This window comes from Megalobrama amblycephala, linkage group LG20, assembly GCF_018812025.1.
Source record: "Megalobrama amblycephala isolate DHTTF-2021 linkage group LG20, ASM1881202v1, whole genome shotgun sequence".
Lineage (NCBI taxonomy): Eukaryota > Metazoa > Chordata > Actinopteri > Cypriniformes > Xenocyprididae > Megalobrama > Megalobrama amblycephala.
In genome coordinates this window covers 24922169-24946725 of record NC_063063.1, presented here as the reverse complement: position 1 = coordinate 24946725, position 24557 = coordinate 24922169, and the positions used below count along the sequence as shown (strand labels likewise).

General features: G+C 35.1%; 1 protein-coding gene across 1 annotated transcript in view; it reads right to left on the bottom strand.

Annotated features, from left to right (window-relative positions):
- Positions 1-1909: 1909 nt before the first annotated feature.
- The window catches only part of map2k6 (mitogen-activated protein kinase kinase 6), a 32251-nt gene continuing 9603 nt past the window's right edge, over positions 1910-24557 (bottom strand). Inside the window, exons 2-12 of the mRNA XM_048170447.1 lie at positions 12823-12889; positions 12566-12614; positions 11418-11531; positions 9264-9383; positions 8878-8994; positions 6778-6829; positions 6563-6690; positions 5348-5425; positions 4350-4489; positions 2697-2742; positions 1910-2046 (exon numbers count right to left, since the gene is read on the bottom strand). Coding sequence (XP_048026404.1) covers positions 1969-2046; positions 2697-2742; positions 4350-4489; positions 5348-5425; positions 6563-6690; positions 6778-6829; positions 8878-8994; positions 9264-9383; positions 11418-11531; positions 12566-12614; positions 12823-12889 — 989 coding nt within the window. The 3' untranslated portion in view covers positions 1910-1968. The remainder of the gene's footprint in view (positions 2047-2696; positions 2743-4349; positions 4490-5347; positions 5426-6562; positions 6691-6777; positions 6830-8877; positions 8995-9263; positions 9384-11417; positions 11532-12565; positions 12615-12822; positions 12890-24557) is intronic.

Sequence of the window (24557 nt, the reverse complement as noted above, 5' to 3'; positions counted from 1 at the left end):
ACGTTTACGACATAATTCTATAGTACACAAAAATTATGCATACAGATTAATCAAATTATAAACCAAGGTAAAAAAAAAAAAAAAAGGTTATTTTCTTCAGAAATTAAATCCTGACCATTTTAATGTAGTATATTAAAAAGAAGCAGCGAAGATATAAGAGAACTTTTATGTTTGAATCAAACAATATAACGATTACAGGCAAATCAGCAGTGTTATCCATTCTGTATACAGTGGTCACAAGACAAAAAACAAACCCCAAAAAAAAAAAAAAAAACCACACACACACGCGCACACACACACAAACTCTCACACATTCATCATCATCTCCACCTTACAGAAATTATATGAGAATAAAACCAGAAGCCCAGAAAGCAAAGCAACAGACTCCCTCCACTATCTGAAGCATGTGGAAAGCAAAGCACGTCTTAGTGACAAAGCAGCGTGGGTTTTGTAGTTTGTCTTAATGTAGGTGTGTTTTTGTTTGTTTTTGCATTTTATCTATAGAGAGGCACAAAATCAGGCTTCCGAGTCACAGTGAGGCTTTGAAAGAAGTGTCAGCTACGTGTGTTCAGACTTTTATATAACGCTCACATGTACACACACACACACTCTCTCTCTCTCTCACTTTAATGACCACACGCTGCACACCACCTTAAAATTAAAAAGAAATTGTCAAGTTTCCAATGAGAAAAACAGCAGTTACAACACATAGAGAAACTGCAGAACACCTCATTACTGTTAATACATATGCATTGTGTATAATAATAATAATAATAATAATAATAATAAAAATAATAATATAATTTCCAGTTGGATTGCAATTGAAACGAGTGAGAATTATTTGATTGGCTCAGAACAGAGAGGTCTAGATGTAGCCAACAGACTTAGATACCTTTTGCCCAAAATTACCTTGGTATAGACGAATAGCATATAAAGCACACACACAAGCGTACACCCATTTAGTCACACACACACACAGTTCATGGAGGGTATGTGAAAAGCAGTGTTTGCTACCAACCACTGCAGGCTTTTCACTTCTGGCCATTAACGTCTGAGACAGCATTCATAAACTGATACGAGATTAGCCTTCAGTGACAGATGCACCAACAAGTCTGTGCAAATCCAGGAAAAAAAGAAAGATGCTCCATTCATACACTTTAATAACCATCACTCCTTACAGCCAACACAATATTATCCTCATGTACTCATTTAACAAATTCAAGAAATATTTTTGAGTATATATACATATCTAGATAATAGATAAATATATCTATACCACTCTCTCTTTTTTTCATTTTAATTTTTTTAATATATTTTTTTGAAGAACCGGATGTCGTGGGGGTGGATAACATTGCTGAATACTTTGAGAATTACATTGAAGTGCCACTGGGGAAACTCAACATACATCTATAACAGACTCACCTGATGCTAAAACTGCTTTTTCTTTTTGGATTGAGAGGTAAAGCTGGAGGAGGACTGGGATTGAACAATAGATGAAGTTTGACTTGGGACTGTAAAACCTTTTAATGCACATGTATGCACATACATGCAGGCAAAGAATTCACACACACACACACACACACACACACACACACACACACACACACACACACACACACACACACACACACACACACACACACAAACGCTCTCGTTCTCTCACACACACACACACACACACCCACCCACCCACCCACCCACCCACACACACACATGCATGCACACACACGCGCGCTGAGATTCCTGTCCCATGCCCTACTCCGTGTGTGTTGCTAGGAAACGCCCCGCCCACCCTCAGTTTTGGTGTTGTTCCCCCTCCCCCCCCCAGATCCTCCTGAGTGCCTGTGCACTGCTGGCTGCTGAGGTGGGCGTGTCTTACAGGTGTTAGTCTTGCTATTGGTGCTTTTTCTGAAATAGTCCCGTCTCCCCCCCTGCGGCAACACGTCAGTTTTGCCGAGAGGGACAGTCTCAGTCCCCAAGGATGCTCTTCACAAAGCTAGCGACGTCGGTGTCTTTGGAGTCATGGAGGGTGAAAAAGGGATGTTGCTGGGTGTGGAAAAGATTTTAAATGTTAATATTGAGCCAAATGTTGTGCTCACGAACAAAGAAAATAACATTGAGTATTTCAAGTTTACACAAATAACAAGGACAATTAAAACATATAAATGTCTGACATCATAAAAACAGTAATAAAAAGTGTGCATATATATATATATATATATATATATATATATATATATATATATATATATATATATATATATATATATATATATATATATATATATATATATATATATATATATATATATATATATAAACCTCCAAACCTTTGGACCCCACTATATGTTAGAAGGAAAATAAATATACACTACACTTAATGTACTGCAATTGTTTTATCACCATTTCAACCATTTTTCAGGTTTTCAAAAGCCCTGAATTTGAATACAAATGTTTAATTTAAATATATAAAGGTATTAGAAAATGATTACAGTGATTTTAGATCAATTACAGCAAGTTAAACTGCTGTCAACTGCCAAACAGCAGCATATAACTACTTCACGATATAAATCACTACAAGCTAATAGGGAGAAGAAGGTACAACTTTGCTTTGAAAGCACAAGTCTGACATCTAAAGGACAATCCAGGGAAGTGCTTGTTATAAAAACAAGAAAAACTGTCAGCATCAAACTCACCATTAGTTCTGTGTAAGTTGGCCGCTCTTTGGAATTCTTCCTTAAGCTGAAACACAACCAGAGAAAAGCAAAGCACGTGCATGTTAGAAATGCGCAACGAATTATCACAACTGCAGCAGGAGAACGCAAAAACCTCAATGCAGCACGCTGTGGCCTCCAGTACTTCCCCTCACAATGTGAAAGAGAGGATGCAATCAAGGTTTCTACATCCTGTTCGCTTTCCTACTTCACAATGCAAAGTCAAGGTATGTATAGAGAGTGTGTGTGTGTGTGTGTGTGTGTGTGTGTCTGACTGTCTATCTATGCTACAGGTTTACTGTTTTCACTTTCACGAAACTATGTGGTGTCAGCATTGTTCTGGAGAATTGCAATTCTACAGAATCTCGAGTCATGATCATCCCACAAACACGAGTCACAAAGAAAACATCCTGTGTGAACTTATACACATCATATACATATAGTATCAATATCCATCTCAGATGATATAACCAGAATTGTATACAGATCTAACAGTTCAGTGATTCAATCACTTAATGAAACTATATATGGCATTTATTATAAACGCACAAGTTTGGACATGGTTTAGTGCTTTGAAAATGTCAGGGTGATGATATGGTACAAAGGGGTTGCTAAGATTTTTGTTTTTGAAAGAAGTTTTTTTATGCTTAAAAAAAGGCATTAAAACAGTAATACTGTGAATATTCCTGCCTCCTTTCTATTTTAATATATTTTAAAATGTAATTTAGTTCTGTGAAATTTAGTCCTGTGATGGCAAAGCTCAATTTTCAGCAGCCATTACTCCAGTCTTTAAATGTCACATGATCCTTCAGAAATCCTTTTTTTTTTTTTTTTTTTATCCACATTATTGTGCTGCTTAATATTTTTGTGGAGAGAATCAATTTTTAACAAAGCTCAAAAGAACAGCATTTCTTTTAAATAGAGATCTTTTGTAACATTTATAAATATCTTTATGGCACTTTTGGTCAATTTAATAAGTCTGCTTTGCTAATAATGTCTTTAAAAAAAAAAAAAAGGAAAATGTTATCCGAACTGTGCAAAGTCTTAACACTTACAGGGTACGTTTACATGACAATAGTTTTAACTTTGCGTTTTTTGAAAAGTTTCATGTACAGGCGACAACGGTGTCAAAACGATCCCCATTCACACAGATCTGCGGAAACTACAAAATGCTGTATTATGCATACCAGGCCAGTAGATGGCGATGTCACTTTGTAAAGAAACACTACACGCCTATAGACCGAACACGTAATACGCATGTGCACGATGTCACCGTTTTCACAAATTCGCATTTTTGTAGTTTACACAGAGATGATAAATATATTGTTTTCAATAACGTGCACTTTAAAATTTGTTGTCAAAAGTTTGTTGCCTAAAACGTCTTTGTCGTGTAAATGAATGGCCAAAACGTATACATTTTACGTTTTTAGTTGAAATGATTCTTTTTGAAATGCATGGTTCTCAACAATAAGGATGGCCTGGAGCCATTTAATAGTAACATTCAGAAACAAACATATTTATATTTTTTTTCTTTTTAGCTACTTTCATATTTGTGGTTGGGCCAGTGAAAGTTGACATCATTTATTGTGGGGTTCTGATGTGCAATTGTGCAAACGTGTGTAACAGCTCGCCCACCATTGTGACGTGAAGTCCACAAACTCAGCTGAGAAGCGGTCAGCAGGCAGCTGGGGCGACGGCTCTTCCACCACCTGCTTGAGCTGCTGAAACGGCGTTCCCCATGAGTCATAGGGAAACCGCAGAATGGCCAGCTCGATCTAAGAGGATGAAAAAAACAGACATCACAACACGACCATCACAAACCACAACAAGCCATGCTTCACACAGAGACAGCGACACTTTTTTTTAATTATTTGTTTTTTTTCCTTTTAATGTAACAATCAGTAAATAATAGAGAAAGACCCTTTTTATGGGTCTTTTTTTGTAAGGTGAAATTTGATCAAAGTCAGCATGAAACGATGTCAATTTTTCCTTGTTTGACGAATATCAAGAAAAAAAAAAAAAAAAAAAGTAGGGCGGGACTTGATTTTGTCCTACAGGAATTGATTGGATGGTTGTTGTTTGCTCATATGAGTGACAGGTTGTCCCGCCTTCTCACAGAAAAACAACAGAGAAGAAAAGATGTTGCAAGAGGAAGGTAAGTTATTTAGATTAAAGATTCTGAGGGCACATGAATAATAATAATAAAAAAGGTGATAAATCAGATAAATCATTCATAATAAATACTACAATATACCTCAGATTTCATGGTGACTTTAAAGCTCAAGAAAAACATTGTCATTCATATAAATATTAATATATTTTACATGTAGTTTATGATTATGTCCATAAAGTCTGAGGAAAGTTGTTTTATTACCCAATCATTACACATCGGCCTATTATTAATTTTTAAATTAAAATTTAGTAAGTTAACATGTCAAGTACAAAACAATTATGTGATTATACGCGAGTAAATATTTTAACATCTGACAGCCCTAATATTCATACATAACATTTGATCTGTAAACATTAATAAACATTATAACATTGCATAATATCATTAATAAAAAAAAGTTAAGAAGTGTTGCTAATTAAGCAACAAGTGTTAAAAGTATACAAGGGTCACTCAGACCTACCATTGTGATTCCTAAACTCCAGATATCAGACTTGACATTGTAGCCTTTCTGATTGGTCTCTGGGTTGATTCTCTCAGGCTGTGAATGAAAAAGAATAATGACTGATCATGCTGATTGTGGGCAAAAGAGGAAGTATGGTTTGATAAGAAGAGGTGGAGAGATAAGCAAGCCTGAGAAAAAGAGTTATAAAATATACTTATCAATTTTGCTTGCACTATATTCACCTCTTTATGACACGTCTCTCTTTTTTTAGACACATAACATTCACATCTTTAATGAACACAGACTGCGAGCTGAAGTCTGAAGTGTGTGAAGAACTCTCTAGATCTGCAGTCTCTCTCATGCTCTGAGCACATCAGTGTCTCAATGTGTGCTTTTTTTTTTTTTCTGTTATTGAACAGCTCATGTTTAACTCATTACTGTATGGAAGCTTGTTTCCATAATTAACAGTTTCCATCCCTGTTTCACAATTAAAAAAAGTAATTGCAACTTTTTCCTCACAATTCTGAATTATGAAGTTTATACTTCACAATTCTAAGAAAAACAGTCAGAATTGGCAGATAAACTCACAATTAATAAAAGATAATTGCGGCTTTTTATCTCATAATTTGGACTTTATAACTTACAATTCTGACTTTTTTCTCAGAATTGTCAGGTATAAACTTGCAAATGCGAACTACAAAGTCCGAATTCTGAGACAAAAAGTCAGTTACCTTTTTTTTATTTTTTATTTTGAGGTGGAAGTAGACTGTTTCAATATTTATGGCAAACAGTCAAACCGCTTCACATATCAATAAAAAAAAAAAAAAAAACATTTTCTGCAGTTTCACTGGCCATACATGTTCATATTTAAAAGACTTCAATTGACCATTTAACTTTCTTAAAATTATTTAACAAATATTTATAAATATATAATGAATATAATAACAAATGTACATTTAAATATATATTTTCTATTTATTTATTTTTTTTCACACAGACAAAATAATAAAATATAAATATATGTATGAATATATATATATAATATAAACTAATATATAATAAAAAAAAATAAAATAAAAAATATATATATATATATATATATATTTTAACCTTGAATATTCAGATTCAAATTTTTTGTATACTGTCGTTAATTGACTATAAAGATAAGCATTAAAAAAAAAGTTACAACATATAATAAAATAAAATATGTATCTCTTCTTTTGTTTTGCTTACCGCCATGTATGGCTTGCAGCCGGCATCCATTGTCTTTGCCACTGAATCCACAAGGTACCCGCTGATGCCAAAATCACACATTTTCACCTGACCCTGCATGTTTATCAGGACGTTAGAGGGTTTCACATCTGCAGAAAGACAGAAAACAGGAAAATCAGTTGCTGGCATCATTAAAAAAGCAAATATATGATATTGTACTTTTAGTCCCAGCTCACCTCTGTGTATCACTGACAGGTTGCTGTGGAGATGCTCCAATGCTTTTACGATCTGCAATGGGAATATGAAACAACAGGCTCATTACACAACTGCAGAGGTTCAGGAATTACATGGCGTTAAAATGAACTTAACTGTAAAAAGTGGGCATACAAAAAAAAAAAAAAAAAAAAAAAACATTAACCATTACATCAATATAAAAGACATCACATGGCACGCTTTCACCCAATATACTGTATTTTCCAGAAAATTAGTCGCACCAGGGCAAAACTGCGTTGTTGAGAAAAAACACAGACAAGTCGCATTGGTGTATAAGTCGCATTTTATTATTATATTAATAAATGTAAAAAAGAGCAGTGCATAATTTATAGTGATGTTCATATAAACAATATTTATTATAAATGCTAAGCCTATACGAATTTACGAAATAAAAGTGAAAGTGTGTGTGGAGACCAGGTCTGTCAATTTAATGTGTTAATTTAATTAATCAGTTAAAAAATTATATATATATTATATATATATATATATATATAAAAAAATATGATTATATTTATCACCATATATAATGATATATATATATATATATAATATATATATATATATATATATATATATATATATATATATATATATATATATATATATATATATATATATATATAAAAAATGATGATAATAATAATAATAATAATGTTACAATTATTTAACGCATTTAACACACCCGCCCCAGACCTACATAGGTCATCTTACATTTCATACAGTTGAAGGTGAAGAACATGATGCAGGGCAACAACTCGTGATGGAGCCTATAAAATGCAGTTTCATGCACCTAAATTTCAATATATCAGGGTAAAAATGCCCAGTATGAATCATCTCATATTTATATATGAGATAATTCAATATCACACGAGTAACGTGTGCAAAATATCACACAACACGAGTGCTGTTTTTATCCCGAATAGTATGAGTGCAATCGTGATATCGATTTTATACAACAGTTCAATAAACAACACAATATAGTCTGTTTTTGTTCAGTTTTGCAAATATTATCTGTAATATTAGCTGTAAACACAGTGGCGTTTCATTCCTGAATGAATCAGCATTTTGAATGAATCAATCGGGTGAACCAATGATTCAATGACCCATTCATAAAGAGACGTTTACTGCATTTCTGAATGAATCATCCGCTTGAATGAATGAATGAATGAATGAATGAATGAATCAATGAATGAATGAATCAATCAATCAATCAATCAATCAATCATTTAGACATTTACCACCACCTACTGGCAGTTTATTAGTTTCTTATTTAGAGTATAATTTCATCAAAAAAAAATAAAATAATAATAATAATAAAATTTTGGGAATAATTTGCCCAGAAATTAAAATTATGTTTATTTACTTTTACTCATCCTCGTGTCATTTCGAACTTGTCTGACTTTCTTTCTTTTGCAGAACATAAGAGGATATTTTGAAGAATGTTGGTAAACAAACTGTTTTGGTCTGTAAATATATCTAAATACCAATTTAAAAGCTTTGTTTTTGATTGCAAAAAAAATATCATGGCTTTTGTAGCCTAAAAGTGTAATTTATGTGTAATAAATTATTTATTGAATCGAAGAAAAAAAAAAAGAAAATTCTTTCTAAAAATGACTATTTGATCTCATTTAACACAATGACTTTAAATTATCATTTGAGGGTAATTTCTCAGCACATCATTTAATTAATTAGATTAAAATTTTAAATCGATTGATGCCCTAGTGGAGACGCAACCGTACAGTTGAAGTGTGCGGCTCTGTAAAATTTCTTCTCTAGCTCAGGCCAACAGGCCTTGTGTCTACGATTAGCTCCTTTAGCCTTCATTTCATTAAAGATGAAGTATGCAGGTCCTGTGACACCAGTGGAACCTATGCTAGAATGGATTTGTGTGCATTTACGTGTACTCCATTTTGCATGCTTGACAATAATAGCATTATGGGTCACTTTGGAATATAAGCCGCAATACATTTCAGATGATTAAAAAAAAAAAAAAGGCCAGAAAATACAGTAGACACAAATTCAAATCTGTAGACCAAAGAGCAACTGCTTCAGGTGGTACTTACAGAGACGGTGATCTTGCCCAGGATGTCTTCTGGGATGGTCATGCCCTTCTCATGCACCTGCTTATAGAACTTATCCAGAGAGGTGTCCATCAGCTCCATGCAGATCCACACATCACCCTGACAACACAACAAGCAAATCAGGTTAGAGCTGAGGTTTGAGACATAACAAAAACCTTACATAAAAATGAGACAGCAGGAAATGACTAAACACATTCCCATTGTAGGACTTCCTGTGGGACTTTTTTTTTTTTTTTTTGGAGGGTCAAGGTTTATACAACATTCTATACAATTACCACTTTGTCCTGTAGTATTAAAACAGCTACAAATGCTAACAGGTAAATGAGATGACTGCTCAGTGCATTTGGTATGTTCAGGGTTTATTGTACCTCTCTGAACAGGGCTCCATAGAAGGTAACAGTGTAAAAGCAGTCGACTGTTCTCATCGAGATATCCAGATCCATTAGCAGCCGTTTCTGCTCCTGCGTGTTTACTGTGGCTCGAATCCGCTGCAGGAAACAAGTGGGTAATGTTAACATTTATTAAGTTAAAAAAGGTTTCTATTTCAAATTAATGCCATCCTTTTGAAATTTCTATTTATCAAATGTATTTTTTATCATCAAAACAGCATATTAGAATAATTTCTGAAGGATCATGACATTGAAGACTGGAGTAATGGCTGCTGAAAACTATAAATATATTATATATTACTATAATAAATTAATTGAAATTGTAATAATATTTAACATTACTAATGTTTTTGCTATTTTTTATCAAATAAATGCCTTGATGAGCATATCGGACTTCTCACAAAAATCACTTTTCTAGCAGAAGTGCACTTAAGGACTTAATTTTTTTTAACTTAGGCCCTGTTTACACCTGGTATTAAAATGCGTTTTGGTCGATCGGATCACAAGTAGACGAGGGAGACATTTCCATTTACACCACTTCAGTTTTACGACCACTTCTGTCCTGATTTCTTTGAGGGGAGGGTCTATGGGAGGTTAAAGTATGGGCTTTTTCAGATCTTTTGATCTAATGGATGAAATAAGTTCAAGTGACCTACATATGAACACGGCCGGAGAAGACGGAAAAACATACATCAGCTTTCGTTTCAGCTCTGACAGCCGCAAGACCATGCCAAACGCAGTGAGTTTGTGTTAGAAAGCAGGACTGGCGAGAGAACATTGTGCTTGGTACATTTATCATCTTCAAACCAAATTTGAGTCTTCAGCCGACAAAGTTTAAATCCCGTCTGTGTTTAAGGCTCCGGTATACTTCAAACGAAGTTCTTTTTCGTTCTTCGTTTAGGGGTAAAACGAAGTTCGAAATGCGTGACCAGCGATATACTGTAAACAAACATCTGACACCGCCCACACTGCTGAGATCGACGTTTAGATGAATATTTAAATATGTGCCATGCACTTTCTTCTCAGTAACAAAATAAACAACAAAAATGAGAAAACAGTAAGCATTTATTATAGAAAGCATAAGAAAAGTGTCTGATCATAACAGCATGGGAATGCAAATTAGCACTCCAGTCACGTCACGTCTTCATATAGCACTTTATTAAATAGATTGCTTAAAATCAAGCAGCTTTACAGTATCAAACATGAAAAACAGTGTTACTGCCTCTTTTTTTTTACAAGCACAACACATTTTGTACTAAAGCGGCTGTCCAGTGTGTTCATGTTTTCACCCGCGGAGATCTTACCTCGACGAATTCAAATACACGAAATGAATCAGAGACGCGCCCACGCGAGTGAAGGCGGAACCTCAGCGCACACCTCCTGTTACGTTATCGTCACTGACCAATGGTAGCACGAAGGTGTTTTGCAGCTGGAGTGAACTTTTCCTGAAAGTTCGCTTTGGCAAGCCGTTTCGAAATTCCAAAAAGAACACAAAACGAACTTCGTTTTGGCCTGATTTTGTTCGAAATGACGTCACATCAGTTCGTTCTTTCGTTTGAAGTATACCGGAGCCTTTACGCATCAGGTCAGTAGGTGGAGAGTAGGTGGTCTTTTGTGGCGGTTCAAATGCATTCGACCTCATGAGCGTTTCCACTACGAAAGCAATCCGATCTAATGTGTTTTTGACTACCTCTGGAAGTGGTCGAAAGTGGAAAAACTCAGAACGTTTTAGACCTTGTTTAAACCTATATTTAGCGTTGTCCACTTGATCCGATTGACCAAAATGCATACCAGGTGAAACAGGGCCTTAATATAGTGTTTAACCTGTATTTTATATAAAATATTTAAAAAAAAATAATATTCTGATGGAATGGGTGAGGCATTCAAAGCTGGTTCCAAGGTAAAGTGTTGTAAAGGCTAATAAATGCACATCTGAATGGGGCAAGATGCCAGGTTGGTTAGCACTAGAACCAGAAAAATACTTTAAGTATTAAATATTTTAATAACTTCAGGCAATGCTAAAAAAATGCTACACATAGAGCAGTTTAATCGTTTAAGAAACTTAAACTGGACATTTACTGACAAAAATATTCCTCACATGGGTTTAGCTAGCATAGGCCTGTATGAACTCACCTTTACTGCCATTATTACGCCACTGGGGACGTGTCTCATCTTGTCCACCACTCCATACGCCCCTCGCCCCAACTCTCCAATCTGCTCCAAATCATCTGCCTTCACCACAAAGTTCTGCTCAGAACACAAACGTGTGTTAAAGGTATTAAACAAACTGTATTTTTAGTGAATGCTGAAATGGATGCACACAGAATAGCAGATAAAAGGAAACAAAGAAAAAAGAGGGACAAACAAGGAGACAGATAGTAACACTAACAGACTGAAGCCTATATTCCAAACAGACAGTCTGAAAAAAGAAAATGGCACTAATGAGCATAAGCTGATTGTTTCCTATGAGGTATGAAGAATGGAAGCATGCTATTCCTGGAGATAAGATTTTCCTATCCCCGTTTCGGCTCTCTATCACTAGCAATCACAACAAACGCCTTAAACCTGGAGGCAACAAACTTGGCTTTTCAGAAATTCTTTACAAAAGCTTGTACGTGCCAACCCGACTTTATCAAAAAACTGATGTTACTTACTCTTCGGTTGTAAGACAAAAAGCCTCAATCTTTGCCAATGGAAAATTCCACTTATTTGATGAGTTTAAAATAAATATTTTTACAGCCCGAGAGGCAGTAAAGTGCATTCCAGGCTGCCTACAATCAGATGTATTCAAAAGGGCTGTAATGTGCACTGGGCCATTCTTTACAACCCGCCGGTCTTTCACCAAGCCAAGCTTTCGTATCAAGCCCGGGACATGGAGTTACATCACCATAAAAGCAATGAAAAATATGACATTTGAAAAGATAAGTCTATCACCTTAGCACAGGAATGCAAATTACAAGTCGCAGTGCTTTGCATACAGGTGACCAAAGGACAGTTCCTCTCATAGTGCTTTATATTACAGATGAGGAAGAGATGAAGGTGAAGTGAAACCTCGCAGCATTACATATAATTTCCCATAGAGGTTAGTTTGTGCAATGCACAGATTGAGTGTTTTTGCTTTTTCTGAAAAAATTCACCAAAATGAAAAGGGAAAAACATCAGAAATAAAAGACAGTAGACAAACAGGGTTAATTAAATTACAAAGAAATATATAAAGATGAAGATACAGTTAAATACATAAGATTATCCTTCTTAATTAAAGAAAGGATGATGAAACGCACCTTATCTCCAATAGTAACACAGGCTTTTGAGTCCAGGTCTCTCGGGGGTCTGTGCAACAAAGAAATCCCATTGAGTGTCCTTGTCTGACACGGTAAATGACTCACTAACTAAAGCCAGCCTTAATTAAAAAATCTATTCTACTTGCACACCCAGACTGAACCTCAAAAACACTGCACAGTTAATGAATATAAATGTGACATCAAGTGTAATTATCTTTAAATTTAATCAGTGCACTGAAATCTGCAGAAAATCTTACGTAGGAGCAGGTGGGGTTTTCTCAAACACCTCTTTTGGAAGCTTGAGTGGTGGCTTCTTTTTACCTGCTGAGGGAAGAAAAAAAAAAAAACATCATTATTATGCCCAAGTCAGTAAAGATCTTCAGAATTGCATTGGTCAGGAAAAAGAGGAGAGGGAAAAAAAAGCTTTATGTGAGAAAAAAGAAAAAAAACTCAAAAGGCCTGTCTAAACAAAAGAGGCATTCTGAAACTGTCCCGAGGGATATAGAGCCCTTTCCTTTATTTCTGCTCCCCATGGAATTCCGAGATTCCCTATCGGATGAGCACTTACGGTCAGACAGCGCAAGCAGCTCCAGATCCTGGCTGAGTAAATGCGAAAGAGCGAGAGAGTGCGAGGAGAGAGAGTGCAAGTGTGAAAGAGGGAGGTGAGATGGCAGGGTCAGGTGCATTCTCTCCATCTGGAGCGGATCAGAGGCGCTACCGCCACGGGTGTAACCCATCGTGAGTGACACGAGAGTGGGGCAATCCACATACCTGATGGCACGTGAACTGTCCACACCCACCTGACTGACCGATTCCAGTCTGCTAAATGCAAATAATAGGTATAACTTGCACTGAAGCAGTTACTACAATACATATCAACAGTATAAGAATATACACTGCGCACACCGTGAAAAAGTTAAAATGCACCATTTCAAAACTACTTCTGATTAGCTATTTGAAAACTTAAAGGTGCCCTAGATTCAAAAATTGAATTTACCTTGGCATAGTTAAATAACAAGAGTTCAGTACATGGAAAAGACATACATTGAGTCTCAAACTCCATTGTTTCCTCCTCCTTATATAAATCTCATTTGTTTAAACGACCTCCGAAGAACAGGCGAATCTCAACATAACACCGACTGTTACGTAACAGTCGGGGTGTACGCCCCCAATATTTGCATAATGCCAGCCCATGTTCAAGGGATTACACAAGCCAGTAACGTCTGGATCTGTGCACAGATTAGGTAAGCAAGCAAGAACAACAGCGAAAAATGGCAGATGGAGCAATAATAACTGACATAATCCATGATAGCATGATATTTTTACTGATATTTGTAAATTGTCTTTCTAAATGTTTCATTAGCATGTTGCTAATGTACTGTTAAATGTGGTTAAAGTTACCATCGTTTCTTACTGTATTCACGGATACAAGAGCCGTCGCTATTTTCATTTTTAAACACTTGCAGTCTGTATAATTCATAAACACAACTTCATTCTTTATAAATCTCTCCAACAGTGTAGCATTAGCCGTTAGCCACGGAGGACAGCCTCAAATACACTCAGAATAAAACGTTAACATCCAAATAAATACTTTACTCACATAATTCGAAGCATGCATATAGCATGCATGACGAACATCTTGTAAAGATCCATTTGAGGGTTATATTAGCTGTGTGAACTTTGTAAATGCGCTGTAATATAGTCGACAGCTCGTGTGGCAGGGAGCACGCGATTGAAGGGGGCGGCGCGCTGTCTACATCAGTGCATTGTTAATGATGCCCCAAAATAGGTAGTTAAAAAAATTTATTAAAAAAAATCTATGGGGTATTTTGAGCTGAAACTTCACAGACACATTCAGGAGACACCTTAGACTTATATTACATCTTGTGAAAAAGCATTCTTGGGCACCTTTAAAGCTTCATTTAATTTAATTTTAATTTTAATTGACCCTTCGCAAAGACCCATCCCCCTTCGTTACTGTTGCGTTGTCCGACAAACCGTGAAACCACACGCAGTGAAAAATACATCGTGGAGCAAAGAGGACACTGACAACACGTCGACAGACAAGACAGAGCAGGTTACTTATTATATTAAACAAAGTCCCAGCTTTCAAACTGTGTAGTTTAAGAAATTCAAACAATAAAAACCGTTTTGTGGCTCTTTAATGTGTCGTGACAGATTTCTGTAGCGCCTCAGCTCAAGAGGCTCGTAAACCGATCATCTCTTCCTACTAGTCCATTTATAGCATCAAATAAACATGAATGAACATGAGAAGGAATGTTGTTTCAAACAAGGAAAGACGTCAATACCCACCATTTTTCAAGTTTAAGTCCACCGAGGTTAATCTTGACTGCTTTGTCGGACAAAATGGCGGATTCGGCGTTCTGATTGGTTAGATCGCTTGTCAATCATATTTTGTATATATACAAAATATAAATATTTCATATTTGAAATCACCAATGAATTTTGACAACAACGGTCTCATATTTTTTTTTCCCAAACGCTCGAATCATGACAAAAAAACAACAACTATTTTTTAGGCTGGATCAAGCTAATGCGCATGCGCAGACCTAAATGCGCATCTCGTGCCTCATTTCGGAGGCGCTCGTCTGACTGTTTCTATAGAAACCGGTGATTCTAACGGCCGCTGCAGTGACGTGATGACTTTACCAGTCGGCGATTGGCTCTTATTTAGAAGGCGGGACTTATTCCGCCATATTACGCGTTACACTTTCTCCCATTCAAAACAATACGAGTGACACGTCTTGTGTTATTCTATAGTCTTTGATAATATTATAATGAGAACATTAGAATTGTGTGCTTGGGACACGGTGTTTAATGGTGAGACTTTTGTTTTTGTAATCAGCCTCTCAAAAATTATCTAAAAATTTTGACTTCGATTTATCGGCCAAAATATCGTTATTGGCTTTCAAATATAAAGAATTAACGGTTCTCAGTATCGGCCAAAATTTTCTTATCATGTCTATTTAAAATTAATCAATAAATGAAGGATACATTCCATTGGTTTTATTTATGGAATATTTATATTAATATTTAGCTTTGTAAATAAAGTTCAATAGCATATTAGTTTAATAGCATTCTGCTTTTGTATCAAAATTGGTATTGAGAAATTTGACACTAATACTGATACTGGCATTGACTGAAATTTTGGTTTTGTGACAACAGTACTACAGACATTGAAGTAAAGCAGAAATATGCAATTACTGTGCCACTACTAAAAGGTATTGCTAAAAATAGCAAAATATAATAATATAATATAATATAATATAATATAATATAATATAATATAATATAATATAATATAATATATATAATATAATATAATATAATATAATATAATATAATATAATATAATATAATATAATTTCAGTCATTTGAGTCAATATAATGTTGCTGTGTCAGGCTGCTCAAACAAACAGTAATGTTTCGATAGCATGACAAAGCCACAGTGTGACTAAAACTAAGTTTTAATCCAGAAATATGCCACTATTTTAACACCACAAAAAAAAATAAAAAAAAATAAAAAATTAAAAAAAATAATCGAAATCATAGATTATTACACGAGAAGGCGTGGCTTCAGAATAGTCCCGACCACACCATAAGCCCACAGACAGGAAACAAACGCAGAGACACTTCCCATATTGTCACAATTATACACAAAAATGAGCAGCTATTTGCCACTGCAGCGTGAGAAGGGGGTTGTGCATTGTCAACATTCACCCATAGTCCTCTTGTATGCCTGTTACACCATTGTTAACGACAGAAAAGTTGTTCTGAACCTCTCCCACCTGCTTTTACATGCACAACAATAGCAACAGAAAGCTGACACTCCAAAAAAAAAAAAAAAAAAAATACCTCACCAAGGACTCCGATCCCTTTTAAAGTGAGGGTAACAAAACCACAAAATGATCATGTAGCTCCTGCAGAAAGTACATCACTGATCACGGCTGCCAAAATAACTATGCCCCAACTGGAAATCACTCCCTAGCAACCAACTCAAGCAATGCTCCATGTTGAAAGCCCTAATCCTTAAAATCACACATGCTGACACATCACAGGCCGACACCCGATAGCTTTCTTCAGACTGATCACATCAGTGATGTAGGGAAAAGGCTGTTCCTAGTTACTGGACCTCCGTGTGACTTGGTAACTTTGTGAAAACTGTTGCATAAGCATTAAAAACAGCCACTTCAAGCACTTGAAATATAACAAGTGCCCTTCCATGTCACAATGCTCCCAGTGAAATGTTTCCAGTTCTGGTATCAACTACTGAAATTAAAGCCATAAAGCAACCGGAAGTCATTCGTTTTTATCAAGAGTTGGCAATTAATGAGGGAGGCAGCTTAAGCAAACGTTGGCGACGTGACAAATTTGAGGAGAGCAAAATGGCAAGCAGTCTAGCACTATAGCGATTCGACAACCTACAGCAATTTAATGTGTCAATGTACAGAGAGAACCTAAAGGGAGATGCAGAGGCGTCTCTATCTGCTGGAACATGTACCTACGTGTTCAGCAGACTGCAGAAGCTCTTTCATCCATGCTGAAGCCACCATGAAAATTACCAGAAGAAGAACTAAACACATGCATGCAGATAAACACATATTGCATTTATTTTTGGTCACATAAACAATCTTGGTTTGTAAATAAATTCTGCTCTTGAAGTGGCTATTATTGCTTGCATAACAGAGAGAAATACTGTTTCTTATTTGACAGAACCATCGTACAAATTGCACAACTAAAAGACCATGAAGTACAAACTAGGGCTGGGCAACACATTGAATATTCACTACATAATTGCAATGATTTTGCTAGCAATATTAAATTAAGCAAGCAAATTGCAATTATGTTATTGTGCATAAAGTATTTATTGCTTATTGTGCAGCAAAATGCAAAACAAAAGCTGGATTCATTGAATTTAATTAAAATTCTGAACAATACTTACATTTTTTTCAGATATTATTAAAAATATATATAAAACGAACATTGTCGTTTGTTCCGGTGTCATTGACGAATAAGGTTTTTAAAAGTGTAAAAAAAAAAACAAAAAAAAAACAAATGGAGATATAATTAATTTTGAAGTTTTATTAAGTGTTAACAATGAGATTATGTGTTTTTATAATCAATTAACACTGCATTTGTCATTTTTACAAGAAAGTCATTCGGTTTAAACAAAATTTCAGTTTTACCAAATGACACTTTTGGTTATACCGAATGACGATGTTTTCAAACAATGCTAACAGGCTGATATCTAGCTAGCTTGCAAAAGGACAATCAAACATTTTATATTTAGTACAACATTTTCCATGTTTTATAGCGGTTGTACCGAATGACCTGATGTTTCGGGACATGCGTATGAGCAAGTGAAAACATGAATTTTTCAAATAGTTAAAAGAGAGTTAGTTAATTTGCTACACAACCATGTAGTCCTTTGCAGGTGTCTGAATGATGTCACATCTTGTCACATGATATTGACCACATTGACTGGTTACTCCGAATGACAAAGACATTCATTTTTCCAGACATTCTTTCTCATAACAAAGCAACGACTTCTATACATAATTTTAATACCATTTTGCACTATGTTGATATATAATGTTATAAAATCATCCCAGAATAAAAAAAAATAATATACATAATATATATATAAAATATATACATTTATTTAATTTTAAGATCATTTAATCACAAATGAAATGGCTGTACTGACCTTTGGACGGTTAAACCGAATTACTTTGACACTGCAAAATCTTTAAAATACATTTATATGTAGCAAAATGTAATTAAAACCTTTTGGATTCAAGAAAAGAGATCTAGTTGTACTACCTTACATACTTTGGATGTCATATCTTTTGTCATATCTATTTTATATATTATTCTAGTATTTATTAATTTGATTTTCATTTTAGTTTAAAAATTGTATTAATTTTGTTATGTGCTCGTCATTTTTATTGATTTTCTTTTAAATACTTCTATTTTTCATTAATGATTTTTATTTTAGTTTTATTTTTAGTACTTTTAGCACTTCACTTAAAGCTTATTTTACAATAACAAAAATGATATAAAAAGGCTAACATTGTTTTAATTAATTTTTTAGCTACGACCAGCCCTAGTCCAATCCCAAGGTTGACCTAAAAACCACTGTACCCATAGCAGTAAACAAGACTAAAATGACACACACACACAGGACTGACAGCACACAATATCAGTACATGTACAAGTGCTTGCATTGGGAAAACAAGATAGTGAGAAGAGGCAAAAAAAAAAAAGATCAATAGATTATATAATCATGCTGTATTGGCAAGAAACAAAGGTATTGTTCAAAGAGTACAGAAAGTAAATTAAGTTCATAAGGCAATTTTTGCACACCTAGTTTTGCAACAGTTATATTTTTATACTGTTTGAATAACACAACTAATGTTGACTTAACGTTATGTAGAAGCACACCAATTCCCTTTCTGCTGAACTTAGCCTTCTAATGTAATGAAAAGCACACGGTGTCCAGGTATGTCAGATATGCCTGCAGAGAAACACGTTTGAATAAATCAAATGCCTAATACATTGTTTCATTTGCAACACAGAGGGTTTGGCACAGAGCATTCATTGCCAATGTCTGACAAGTCCTTTAGGGTTTGGCCTCAGGTGACTGTTAGCAATGAGAATGGGGACAATTGCCGCCATGTTTCCCTACTATGGTGTAACATGAACTTGACTGGCCCCTGAGACCCCCTTGATGTAGCTCGCTTGACTGGTTATCATCTGCCCGGGACTGTGTCTGCAGTCCACAAAACCCAAGTCGACCAGTTCTAGTCCTTCACTGTCCCACTCACACACAGAATTCCAACAATCCCAAGGGTTTTACTGGAATTTCAGGGACCCGGAGGAGGGCCGGTGAATTAGAAAGAGAGATGAAAATAACTTCTCTTGGGCTGCCGGCTGTTTGGACCCTCTGACCGCACTGGCAGTTTGTAAGACACTCTATACTTCCAAAGATGGCAGACCCTTTGGGTCAAGGCAGCTGGGGACACTGCTTTAGAACCAATGTCGTCACTGCATCCTCTACTGCTGTCCACTGACAGAGACAGTCCAGGAATGACATGTCATCTTCAGAGATAGATGACGGCCAGTGGCTTAAAAGGGATATGCTTGTTAAAGAGGCTAATTTGTAAGAATTTATGGATTTGCTTTTTTTATTGGCAATAACTTGCAACTTTCCCTGACTTCCTAGGTCGTCTATGATATTCATCTAAACGTCGCTCTTAAATCACGATCGGTCTCTTGTATGTTACGTGTACATGAGTGCGAGCAGTGAGTTGCTGGCTGCAGTTCACTTAACAGCCACCGGTGTCGCTAATAACAAGGGTTTCTGAATTCTACCAATAAAGGCCTGTACACAAAGGGACGAATATTGTGATTTATCGCCGACTTTTAACGCCTCGTGACTAAACAAAGGGCGCCAATGTGAGTGTGCACACCGACGCGAAAAACGTGAGGCGTAAATGCGTAATTTTTTTTAAAACGCCTCGGATTCGTTTTTTTTGGTTTGACGCGCCACGTTAAAAACTGGCCAAATAATGAGAGTGGCGCTTTTGTTCACGTGCCTGGAGCTGCTGAAGTTACAGTAAAACACGACTTGGTGGCGCTCAAACACAAAACATGTCTTGCTGAGCACACATTGATACCAAGACGACGAAGAGAAAGTAAGTAGACAAGGAAGATCCCTACAAACTATCCCTGCGTCTCAAACAGCTCCCTAACTTCCTAGGTCGTGTATCAGTATACCATGTAAATTAATGTGAAAGACTCCCTGATCAGTGCCCTGACTAGTGAACTAGGGAGCTGATTGAGATGCACGCTATGGGTGCTCTGCCAGTTCTTGGCCACACCAATAGATGTGTATTATTTCTGTATTTTTAGTGTTTGTTTTTTTTCTTTTACATTCAAGAAATATAGTTGAGAATGTCTATTTCATAAATGTTTATTGCACTACCGTCATTGTGACTTATTTGCATTACCGTTTCTGACTACCATCTCTCATATATCTGCATTTTTATCTTCTTTAACTTTATTAATATCATAAATAGGTTTATTTATGCTACCGTTAAGCACAAGCGCCACATACTGTCAGGGAGTTTAACTGCACGTTCACTCTGCGCATCGCCAGTGAAAATCGCTTGGGTATGAACACAAAGAACGTCTTGAAAAACGTTGGCAATATTCATTGGCGATATTCGTTCCGGTGTGTACAGGCCTTAAGGCCGCATAAAAGGTAAAATAAAATGTAATGGGGTTGTCACAGAAACAAAATTCCAGTAGCTGGTACCAATACCAGTAAAAATGATCCTCTGTACCAATTTTGGTACCATAGCAAAAACTGTTGGTTAAAATAGTAAAAACTATTTTACCATTTTATTTTACCATTTGAAAATAAAACATTTAATTCAATTAGTTTATAATAAGTAAATGACACATTTAAACAGCATGTAGCCTTCAAATTCTTATAAAAAGATCAACTGAAAAACTAGTAATAAAAGTAACAAAGAAACGCATACACATTATTACACAGAACAAGGCCATCCTTAAAAATATTCTTGTTTGCCGTAACCTGACCGACCCTGTCAATTTAGGACCGACTCAAATTGTTTTTTTTTTTTTTTTTTTTTTGCTTTAAGTCCGACAGACTTGCCGGTTGTAAATTTGCGTTAAGACCGACCTTTTTTTTGTTTTTTTTACTCTTCAAACAACTAATACAAAAGCAATAAAATGATATTAATTATATTCTAGTAAGTACTGTAAATATATAAATTGCCTAGGCCTACATACAAACGAAGGCTACGTTCTTTCTTTTAAATAAAAACCCGTGACGTCATCTATGTTTACACTATTGGTTAACGGATGTCACGCTATGGCCTGTGCGTTCGCTTCGTCTCATACTCTCATTCACTGTCAGAGTCAACGGTTTGCGCTTGGTACTGATGGCTGCGGCTGCAGTAAACAAAATGTTCGCGGTCACCGTTCAAAGTCATACGGGTTCGGGCACCATAATACATCTAAAAAACACGAGGAATGCATTTTCCATCATGATGGGCCAGGCGAAGACCCCGAAGGACCCGATGTTTCGTTCCTGCAATAATGGTGAGTTTGCATTCTTGAGTAGCAGAGAAGGGTTTTTTTATTTAAAGCTAGTATGCATAACATACTAGCCTTCCTGTTAACGTTGGAAGCTAACTTCAATAGTGTATGAGATGGAGAATTTTGAGATATGCTTGTGAAATACGTCTGTATGAGCCTACATTTAGGCGCGCATTATTCGAAATGAATGGTCATTACCAAGGAGTAGGAGTTGTGCTATAGGCTTACAATGACAGCTAGCTGCTGGTTGGAACCTTTTCTTATGGAGCTGTCACTTTATGTTCGAAAATCTATTGCACGAATCAACCAACCAACACAAGTTTCGAAAACGAAAATAGGAAATTGATTTTAACGGCCTTCTCTCGGAGCGCATCCGTTTTCTCATATTAGATTGTATGTTCATGCAATTAACTGTTATTTTGTAAATTCTAGTCTGACATTTTAATTTATTTGTTTTCCTCTGAAAATCCACTTTAATTGAAATCTAGTGGCTTCTTTATTTCTTGATTCTATCTCATTTTTTTTTCTTCAAATGAATGCACCTGAAATTCATGCAATAAACATGTTTTTGACAAAGATTTCAATTTGTTTGTGGTCTATATAGCCTGCATCAAAATGAGGTTTGCAATAATGATGCGCCCAAAGGCACGGGTTGAAGACCCAGTCAGTGACGTCACGATATGCTAATTTGTTTAAATTCATACCTACGTAATCACCATCACCAAAATTGTACTTTTTTTTTTTTTACATTGAAACTTGAAAAAAAAAATATATATATATATATATATATATATATATATATATATATATATATAAAAAAAATATATATATATATATATATATATATATATATATATATATATATATATATATATATATATATATATATATATATATATATATATATATATATAGACCTACCCACCGACCCTTTTTTTTTTTTTTTTTTTTTTTTACTGTTACGGCAAACCAAAATATTTTTAAGGATGGCCCAAGTGGCAGGTCTATTAGTTTGCATTTACACTCTTAGACTTAATGCACATATATTTTGACATACAGTATCAGATTGTTTTGTCCTGTCTGTTGCTATGGTTATATCACTATCAATCATTGCAGTTTCTGATTCAATCATGCATTTAAATTGCGGCAGTACGGAAAAACACACAAGGTCTTTGATGCAGTGTGGCCGAATAGATGAGGGGAATCAATTAACTGGAAGTTAATTGTAAATACAGAAACTCTGCAGTTTACAGAGTAGCATGAAAAACAAAATTTATTCAAATTGTATTCAAGTTATAAACAAAGTGAGCAAAGAGCACTCCCTTTATAAATTACTGAAACTGTCAATCATTTAGGCTATGTTCAGCGCCTGCTCACGGAGATCTACTACACTCCTCTGAAAACTATGAAAAAAAAGCTGTCACACTGAACAATGAATCTCTTATTTAAATCATGTTTTCACTTTGTTGGTAATAATGAACAACTACAGTGCTTTGAGTAGACTCTAACTTATAAACCTCTGATTGGCCATTGCGTTCAAGGCCTCAACAGATATGTCTGTGATTGGCTACAATTATCAACGCTTCAAAACACATTGTAAATAGAAACCTTTGATGCTATTCACAAAGTGCTTACACAGATACACACGAGAACACTTTAGAGCAGAATATACCCGGTACTCTGTACTACCGGACTGTAAAAATGTTGGTATCATCACATTTTTAAAATATTCCAGTACCAACTTGGTACTGTAGTACTTTTGATAACCCTAAAATGTATAAAAAATTATATGTAAACTGCCATTCAAAAGTTATGGGTCAGTAAGATTTTTTTTTTAAAGAAATTTTATTCAGCTAAGGTGCATTAAATTGATCAAAAGTGACAAAAGATATTTATAATGTTAAATTATTTTAAATAATTGCTGTTGTTTTTAAGTTTCTATTAAATTGTAAAACAAATTAAATAAAATATATTAAAATAGATATTTTAAATTCTAAATTAAGTTTTTGTATATTGTATTTTTAATCAAATAAACAGCATTAGTAAGCATAAGAGACTTTTCAAAAACATTTTAAAAATTCTTCTGAGCGGTTGTGTGTATATACATGCCTTTAAATGACAACATTAGTGCTGAAACTACTAAATGGAGAAAAAAAAAGCTGTTAAAAAAGAAAATAAAATCGAAGAATTTCATTCAATCAATTTCAAAGATTTTTTGGATGCGTGCTGCAGCACTGAAAACCACAAAGAGTGACTTCACAGTACAGAAACACACATTAATAAAAACACATTTCTTTGTAAAGCATGCATTTGAATGCAGGGACCCAGTGTGAGCTGCGAGAGCGGAACGTGCACAAGCTAAATTGGGAGCACTACTAAACGCTTTAACGTAGATCATACAGCTTTGTGTGGTTGCTGTGTGAGCTCTAGTCTGCTTGTTGAGAAATGTTTTCCACAGTACATAACTTTTTACTAATATATTACTGTAACTGCAAATGTTATAAATTCAAAGTCAAGCAGATAATTCCATTTAACAAAACAGTTTGTCTGAATAAAAGTGTGCATATGCGATGGATGCAGCTTGTGAGAGAAGACCAGTTCATCAGAGCAAAATTGGCTTAATAAACCAACCTGTTTGAAAAGAGTTATTTTTGCAGGTCCATTTGTTGATGTCAATGCAGCATAAATTTACCTTTAACTGCAATGTAATCACATATATTTTTTTTATTTATATATTTTTTGCATACATATTCTGAGTGTACAGATGTATGAAAAGCAAATGAAAGTTAAAGTGGATCTTTATGCTTTTTTACATTTTTTACTTTCTGGAGTAAGTAATGTT